Source organism: Helianthus annuus, chromosome 13, assembly GCF_002127325.2.
Source record: "Helianthus annuus cultivar XRQ/B chromosome 13, HanXRQr2.0-SUNRISE, whole genome shotgun sequence".
Classification (NCBI taxonomy): domain Eukaryota; kingdom Viridiplantae; phylum Streptophyta; class Magnoliopsida; order Asterales; family Asteraceae; genus Helianthus; species Helianthus annuus.
This window is the reverse complement of record NC_035445.2, coordinates 81,214,383-81,224,505: the sequence shown is the minus strand read 5'-3', so window position 1 is coordinate 81,224,505 and position 10,123 is coordinate 81,214,383. Positions and strand designations below refer to the sequence as shown.

The 10,123-nt window shown below is 35.8% G+C and overlaps 1 protein-coding gene across 1 annotated transcript; it reads right to left on the bottom strand.

Moving 5' to 3' along the window:
• Positions 1-306: 306 nt before the first annotated feature.
• LOC110898331 (heat stress transcription factor A-3) lies at positions 307-3,366 on the bottom strand. The gene is made up of 3 exons (XM_022145101.2): positions 3,103-3,366; positions 2,746-3,002; positions 307-2,139 (listed from the first exon to the last, which is right to left on the bottom strand). Exons 1-3 carry the CDS (start codon positions 3,140-3,142, stop codon positions 1,411-1,413), a joined length of 1,026 nt encoding a protein of 341 aa, XP_022000793.1. The 5' UTR covers positions 3,143-3,366; the 3' UTR covers positions 307-1,410.
• Positions 3,367-10,123: the final 6,757 nt, after the last annotated feature.

Here is a 10,123-nt window from a genome sequence, read left to right as displayed (position 1 = left end):
AACGCTGTCTGGCGGTGAATACCCAGCCGAGTTCGAGGGGAGCGAAGAGCCTGCAAGCAGGATTCGAACCTGCGCCACTTTGGACTCCCGAACCGGTTTTAGATGAGTGCCGGTGGCCACTAGGCTGACACCCCGTGTTATATTTATTACATTTTTATTAAGACCATCAATTTTAGTACTCATTGTTTGACAACACCTGTTGCATTTAGAATGAGATATCCTTCTCAGAGTTAAAATGAGACCCTAAAGATATAAGTGCATTGATGGCTACAAGTCTACCACACCACATAGAAACATCAAGTACATGATTTGATTGTCTAGTTGGAAGCGAACGGGTCAAGCAAGTCGTTGAATCAGTTCGTGTTCTTCACTCATTCGTTTATCTCAAAATGGTAAAAGCCGGCCTTTTGATTGAAGTTCGTTAGCCATTTTACATCAAATGTTGATTTGGATTATTTCATATTCCAGCGGTTGTGTTGCATTGTTATCGAATTCTGACAAACATAACATAATTGTGAACCTCCTGATTGTACCAAATCCGCCATTAGATTAATGTAGTTATGTATAAGACAATCGGTATCATACAACATAATTTGTGCTAAGATTTGATTTGATGTTCAATATATTATTATGTGTTTATAATCTAAATCAAGCACAAATTTTAGCGATCAATCATCGATCAAAACCGAAACAAACCAAGAAGTGATTGTTTGTTAATTTGATACTTACCATTACAAATAACATAATGTTCTAAACAAAAACTGTCGAATATTAACAAAATCTAGAACTCTTTATTCAGCTAATGTGAGTTGGAAAATTAAACTTTGGTCTAAAACAATTTTATAAGACTTGAAGGTTAGTTTTTGCATAATCTGTTTAAAATAACTCATCATTTTAGATTAAAAAAAAATATATATTTTAACCCGACGACAACTGTGAAGACGACAAACAAAAGTTGAAGGACGACAATTTCACATACGTACCTGGTCTTACCGATGCGTCATAGTCTGCATCCAAGTTACCTGCATAAAGAAAAACAATGAAAGAGTGAGATTATAGTATTAATGTATTATGCACACTGAAAAATAGAGTCAATATCAATTCAAAAAACATATGTATTGAAAAAATATGCGCCGAAAAAAAAAAAAAAAAAAAAACTAACCAGCTACTTTCAGTAATTGAGTAATTGACAGTCTTCTATGTACCTTAAATTCTATAAAATCTAACATCTACTTGTTAGAAAAAGCCGCTCAACGATCGAGCGGCAAATAATCATTCAAACTAAACTGTAATTATATTGAAAACTATATAAAATAAGAAAGAAACAAACAAACTAACTAATCATCTGAATTATTGGATTATAGTTTTATGAGTCTATAAATATCCCTAACAACCAAACCAACTTAGGATTCAAAATCCATATTGGTCGGTTTTCTGCGACTTGCTAGGTTCAGCACCAGAATCGGCTAGATTCCAGAAATCAGACAACTCGCCACCTGGCGCACCGAACTCAGGATACTCATAGTTACCAACATAGTTCCACATATTGTTAGGCATTGCAGAAACCGTCTCGAAATCAGAGCTCCAAAGATCTTCCTGCTTAACAATAGTTGCAGCATCATAATCAAAACTGAAATCAAGTTCTTCTTTCGGGAAACGATCGTTAACCTGAGCTAGTTCCTGCAAATCAAGATCATGTAGTCGCAATGGTGCAGTTTCTGTGTTATCAACTGAAACATGATCATCGGGTTGATGTTTAATAAACTTGCGAGCCTTTTGTTGAGACGAAATACGACGATGCTCGTTTTTAAACTTTGTGATTTGAAAAACTTTAGCCAGTGATGAGACCATCTGTTTCTGTCTATCTTCAGCTGCTTGGAGCTTTTGGTTGACTGCTTCCATATATTGATGGGTCCCGCGTTGCTGATCTTGTAGATCGATAACTTCACGCATCATTTCGATTCTTTCTTTTTGTAGTCTCTCCACCTCAGCTTCAACTGAAAGACTGCTACTTTCTTCGGTAAGCTGCTGAGCTGGCAGTGACCTCCGCCTGCGAATGTTTTTCAAGAGATGCCGTTTTCCTTTAAGAAAGCTTTCGCACGCGAATTCCCACCCGTCTGTATCTATCTTGCGAAAACCCTGAACTCAATTACCGACAAACAAGATTAAACAAAACCAAGAATATGTAATTACGATCATATGCTGAACGATCAAATTTTAAAGACAAATAACGTACGCATTCACTTCAAGAACATCGAAACCACATACAAGAACATATGCAATCCCTTTAGAGACAAAGATGTGCGAGCGATAACAATGAAAACACGAGAGTAATAAAGGACAAAATCCAAGAAAAAAGTAACATACTTTACTACACGGGTTACCTCAAACCGAACAAAAACATAGGTTGGTTACCACAAAGTCTCAAAAACTATAAATGTTGTAAAGTTTGTTACCTTTTTTCTGCATTTTGCCTGAAAAACATTCGACTTGCTAACAGGCCACAACAAACTGTAAGCAAAGAGAGCGGCATAGTATCCAAGTACCCGAAACGAATCACAGTTACAAATTAAACAAGCACCCTTCCATTATCTATGACTAATAATACAAATTACATTGTAAAATATAGAATATACAAGTGGCCAATGAATCTACACAAATGTATAAAACAAAACAAAACAAAAAGATGAAAATTTAAAGAAACATAAACACAAGAACTTAAAAAAAACAACGAATTATACGCACATAAGTGTTGAGTTGTCGAATAAAGCTCGAAAAATTGTTATGCTTGAAGTTTTTGGGCAAGATTCGCCTCGAAAACTCGACAGGATCCCACACAACAAAGCTCAAACCACCATCACCCCAAGAAATAATATGGTCCAGTCTGGGATCATCCACCAAATCATAAGTTTTCGACAAAAAAGGCGGGACCGGTGTCCCCTGCAAACAATCAAGAGGTTTGGGAACACCCGCATCCCCATTTGCAGTCTCTACAGCATCATCTGTCACCAAATTGTCAATCAAAAAGTCATTTACACAAAGCAATTTTATAAAATTTTATAAATTACAAAGTTTAAATCAGATATGAATGGAGAAACGTACTGTATGAAGAAGAAGATGATGAAATGTAAGAAGGATCCATGTGTCTGAAATGGGTTGTGAATGGTTGGTTAAAAGGGGTGGAGGAGTGAGAGCTGGGGCCATATTTATAGGTAATGTGTGGAGTTGCAGACAAGGTGTTTGATAAAAATCTTGAAAGAGGCGGTGGAGGTTTTTGATACTGTTGGACTCGTGTTCGTATCTTCACCGGAGACTGAAGCTTCGAAGAGGAAGTGTTGGAAGATATTTTTGTTTGGTTTGGTTTGGTTTGGTTGGGGATTTTACAACATTGGGTACGACGTCGTTTTGTTTTTAAGATATTTATTATGTTATTTTTTTATTTTATTTTTTTGAACAGCAAAAGATATTTATGTTATTAAGGTGGCTTTTGTTGCTTACATATTAAGGATTAAATTAACCAATCAGATGATTATTTAGGTTTGAGTTTGTGGGCCCTTGGAGATATGTAATCTTTCTAGATAAGCAAATTGTCGTCAGTCAAAATACTTGTTCTTGCTATATACTTTGATTATTTTATAGGTTGATGATGTTGATTAAATATGAGTGTTCACACTTTATAGTTTGGTTATTTTATAGTTTGATGATGTTGATTAAATACGAGTGTTCACACTTTGATTCGGCTGATGTGGAGTCTTTGGTAATTTATTTTAGGGTCTTAATATTAACATATGGGAAAAACTTATTTACACATGGTGTAAGTATACGGCCCATATAGAATTAAAAAAACTGACAAAGTCTGCTCCAGCAGCAGACTTTGTCAGTTTTTTTAATTCCATACGGGCCGTATAACAGTATACGGCCCGTATACACCATGTGTAAATATTTTGCCTGGTCGTATACAATGTATACGAACGCGTATACAGGCCGTATACTGTTATACGGCCCGTATTCTTCGAAAATTAGATTTTTTCTCAAAGTATTTAAGGGATTTAAGGTGTCAATCACACGAGATATTTTACAGTCGTGGGGTGCTCAAACCTTTCTAAAAGTAGAAAAAAATAAAACATTAACAAGTAACAAAGATTGAAGAACAAAAAAACGTGTCGTATGACTGTAATAAAACGGAAGCTATCAACGCGGGATTACAGGCATGGTGTTATTCTTTATTTAATATTTACAGAATAAAAGCAAGGGTGAGGCATTTGATAAGAGTTGTAAGGAGTCTGAGTCTTCGGTTTCATCAGCCTGTACCGAAGAAACCAAATTCGCAACAATGAGTCTGAGTCCATTGTTGTTCGTGAATGTTTCGAATCATCATAGAAGACGTGTCGAGTTCTTCTTCTAGTGGTCGGGCTTCCAATGCTCACACAAGGTGATAAACAACGCTGATATGAACACAAACTAACTGCTTTATCTTGAGTCGTCGGGAAAACTTTTCCTCAGGGGAGGTGAGTAGTATGAGTCTGAGTCCATTGTGGTTCGTGAATGTTTCGAATCATCATAGAAGACTATCAGGATTTTGTTGGTTTGTTTCCAGGTAGGGTTTAGAATGTTTGCAGTATTCTTGGTTCAATACCAACTCTTCTGAAAGACAAGAATACAACGTTCATGTATCACAAGGAATGACCGATCTAAGGCAGAGAACCTGATTCAGATACACAAATTCATCACCGGTTTCTACAGCACAAGCACATACACAGTTAGGGTTTAAAATGTTTGAACTATTCGGATTTTGTTGGTTTGTCGGGTTCTATAACTACAATCCTTCCAACATTATTGAAAAGTAACGTAAATAAATCTTTCAAGGTCTTAAGTGATGGACAATTGGTTAAAAGATGTAGAAGAGTTTGTGTAGAGATCTTTACATAAATCAAGCATGGTTTCTCGACAAATGAAGTATTATCTGACAAAACTCAAAACAATTGTAATCTTCCCAGTAATCATCCATAACAAGGGTGAGCTCGTGTATTGGACCCTGGCGCAGCAACAAAACTTGGTGTAAATCATTCATGTCCATGTTTTTCCTTGTACTTGCTACGTCAGATGTTAGCTCGGAAGTTCTATTACACAAAGTAAACCGAAGGCTTGGAATATTGGTCCACTTGTACCTCCATTCCCTAGAGAAAATACTTGTGCTTGCTGCCTCTTCGGTTGGTAAAAGACATAGGATGGTTTCTAATACAGACTCTTTTAGAGAAGCGTTGGGATTCAAGGGTTTATGAGTCAAAGTTAACATCCAGATTCAGATTCAGATTCAGAAAGCAGATGATTTTGTACTTGGTTTATTCTTTTTAATCTATTAGAACGATCCTTGTTTTGTCACGTACATGCGTTTAATTCCCAACATCCTTGTTTTGTCACGTACATTTCGTAAGAAACTTTTCGTGCACTGAACCTTCAGTTGTGTACGCAAATTCACCACTGGTTTCTACAGCACAAGCACATACACCGGTTTCCAAGTAGGGTTTAGAATGTTTGAAGGAAATATTGGTTCAATATCAACTCATATTTAGTAGTGTTTGTTTGAGAACCTGATTCAGATAAACAACGGTTCTCCAATTCCAGAGTAAGCAAATACACAATGGTTCTCCAATTCCAGAACAGTAATGAACGTTCAGTTGTGTATACAAATTCATCACCGGTTTCTACAACACAAGCACATACACAGGGAGAATGTTCTCGAAATTGAAGGAAAAGAAAAAATGGTTGCTGATGTTTTTCATTATTAGGATTTTGTTGGTTTGTTTCCAGGTAGGGTTTAGAATGTTTGAAGTATTTGTGGATCAACAGAAATAACTGAAATAACAGCTTCGGAATGTATTAACCCACAATTGGTTTGAATTTGTAGATCAACAAATGATTGGTTTAATACCAACTGCTCGAAATCCTTTTCGTTTTTTGGATCGTTCTAATAGATTAAAGAGAATAAACCATTATCACTTCAATATTCGCTAATTTCACTGTTGATCTATTAGAACGATCCTTGCATTGGGTACAATTTGTTGGAATTTGTGGATCAACAGAAATAACTAAAATAACTCGCCATTCTCTTGCACCTTCAACTATGTTTGTTCGGTTGAGTTATTTTCCGACTGTTTCAGTTATGATTCAATAAATAATATCTGATTGAGAAGCACTAAAACAGTTGCGGTTGTTCAATTGAGGGTTACTCTGTTATATACATCAACAAATCATTGGTTTAATACCAACTGCTCGAAATCCCTTTCGTTTTTTGGATCGTTCTAATAGATTAAAGAGAATAAACCAATTTTTACCATTTTTTACCATAAGAATATGGGCCGTATACAATTATACGACCCATATACACAAAGTTAAAAAAATTACCGGATCGTATACAATGTATACGATCTGTGTATATGGGTCGTATACTATTATACGGGTCGTATACTATGGGTAAAAAATGATTGTATCAGACTCCCTCCCCCTCCTTTTCTCTCTCTGACAACCCTAGACCCAAACCACCGCAATCCACCACGTTCTGCGAAAAAAAAAAACATCATATGTTCATCATTGTTCTTGAAGATGAAGATGAAGAAACGAGGGTTTATTCTCTTTAATCTATTAGAACGATCCTTGTCTTGAGAACCTGATTTTGATTTAAACAATGCACGAAGATCCTTGCATTAGACACAATTTGATGGAATTTGTGGATCAACAGAAATAACTGAAATAACTCGCCATTCTCTTGCACCTGTATACATTGATTGTGGATTTAACTTGCAAGAATTGGGTCCGTCGCATGATAGAAGATACATATCGTCCGTTCAAGTTGAGCTTCCTGATGCAATTTGTTGGAATTTGTGGATTTCGGTTGGTTCAGATCTTGGAAGTACTGAACAACAGAAATAACAGCTTCGGTTTCATCAACCGGCTTTGAAAACCGGACGGAATCTACGAAGAAACTGTTGGAATTTGTGGATTTCGGTTGGTTCAAAAACTTAACAAGAGAAGCAACTAAAAAAATACAATTGATTACTCGGTCGAATAATGGCCAATAATACGTTCATTATATGTGGTTCCAATGTCCTACTATTATAATCCTTCCAACGCCTGATTCCGATATGGGCCCACAAGAGTTGAGCAAGAATTGGGTCTGTCGCATGATAGAAGATACATATCGTCCGTTCAAGTTGAGCTTCCTGATACATATCGTCCGTTCAAGTTGAGCTTCCTGATACATATCGTTCGTAAGAAACTTTTCGTGCACTGAACCTTCAGTTGTGTACCCTTCAATCTTCTTGAGTATTTTTCTAACTTTATGCTTGCATCCACCACAGTGAATATTAACTTTAAGTGAAAGAGTCTGTTTAACTACAACACAATAATCGTCGACGTTGTCGCTGGGGTTTTTTCTCTTCCGGTTACCAGGCCTATCATCTCCGTCTATGTTTGGTTTCCTCAACGAAGAACCATCAACCATTATCTACACTTTTTCCTTTGGTTTTCTAGTTGATTTTGAGAAAGAGAAAGAGAGACAGGGGAGGGTAAGGGTTTTGAATTGATTCCTGAGCTCAACTTTCAAGTACTGCGCTCAAGTTTCAAGTACTGGAGTGAAAGATTTGTTGGTATTTGTGGATCAACAGCAATAACTGAATACAACCGGTTAAATCACACACTATATAAAGTGTAAACTTATCATGTGTTGTAATTTGGAAAGATGACCGAATAGAGATCTGAATCAAGATTTACGTCTGATGTCCAAGTTTGATCACATTTTGACTGAAATAACTGAGAACCTGTAAGACCCTAAACCATTTTAAACAAAAAGTACGCAGCGGAAATACGAACCATAAAATTTCTTTCTTTATAAACATTTTAACATACTGGAAACATTTAGGATAATCCTTTTTTTTTAATTGCGTCCATCATTCTTACTTAAAAGATAAAGCATAATCTACGTTTATAAGCTATACGACCTCGCTCCCGTACAATCCACGTTCATCGACTCGATCTTCAACCGCTTAGACTCCATAATGATGATAATTCCGTGCAACCTGCAATCACCACATACATCCGAATCCTTAATATTTGGTGACGTCATACATGATATAAACATACGTAATTAAATGACCATGCCACATTCTTTCTACTTATGTTAATCCTTTCGATTATCTTTCCGAGTACAATCTTGCATCCCAATGACAAATCATCATAAGGTCAACAATAGTATACCTGCACTTTCATTTCATTCTCAAGGCACATGATTAGTAACATTAATACTCAAACATATTGAAACCATGTATACATATATACAAGCCCTATTCTTTCGTGTACAATAAATCCCACTTCATACAAACGTACATACATATACACATACACACATACATACATACATGCATACATGCATACATACATACATACATACATACATACATACATACATACATACATACATACATACATACATACATACATACATACATACATACATACATACATACATACATACATACATACATACATACATACATACATACATACATACATACATACATACATACATACATACATACATACATACATACATACATACATACATACATACATACATACATACATACATACATACATACATACATACATACATACATACATACATACATACATACATACATACATACATACATACATACATACATACATACATACATACATACATACATACATACATACATACATACATACATACATACATACATACATACATACATACATACATACATACATACATACATACATACATACATACATACATACATACATACATACATACATACATACATACATACATACATACATACATACATACATACATACATACATACATACATACATACATACATACATACATACATACATACATACATACATACATACATACATACATACATACATACATACATACATACATACATACATACATACATACATACATACATACATACATACATACATACATACATACATACATACATACATACATACATACATACATACATACATACATACATACATACCTCCATATCCAAGCTCTTACATACCACTAACATTCCTATATAATTATACTAACAAATCTTAGTCACAGACATCCATATATATTAGTCTCATACATACAAACCTATGTGTATGCTCATTTCTATTCATGCTTACCTATGGATTCCATCACTAACATGTAGGTAAATCCATAAACATACATGCTTACAAACTTATTTCGTTCCCACACATACTTACATACATGCTCCTTTCTTAATCGCACTTTATAAACACCCTTTAATGAGTTTAGGGTACATTTCGGGAGCTTGAAAATGAGTTCAATACTCACATTTAGCTCCAAAACTATTTGGTAAGGTTGAGGTACCTTATAGAAGTTTAACGGGGCTTAGGAATGGGTCTACGAGGTCCGGAATCGAAGAAAAACGAAGAAACGGGGCTACTGGCGTCGGCTGGCGCGTAGACAGCAAGTTAGGGTATCGGCCAACTGCTGACCAGCGTCGGGGACGCTGCTACCAGCGTCTGGAACGCTGCCGCTGCAGCACCGATGCCGGATTTCATTCTTTTCGACGTTTCGAATCCCATTCGCGCATCCCGAACTTCCCAAATTGTTAAAATAACATTATTCCAAGCCCCCAAATCATTCTAACACTTAACCCCAAGTTCCCATAACCAAATCCTATACTTTTATCTTACTTTCTTGATTTTGACCCGTTTGAACTTAACAAGACTTTTCATTCATTACTAATTCACATATTACCCAATATGACTTTACTTACTTTTGTTCTATCATTTCTTACCCATCCTTTTATGATTTCCGTCCTTCTTGCAATCAAAACGCATTATATATAAATAATTTAGTTCGGGAACCACTTACCTTAAGTGTCCGTATTCGCGCTTGTCTCCTTACCCGATTACTTCGCAAGTATGCTGGTGTGGTTCTTCTTGCTACATATCCCATAAATGTTAGAATTTATATTGTTCGGTGAGTTGACTACTTATTTGATTATAGTGTCGCCTATTTCGCCTGTTCCTTAACTTTCTAAAACGT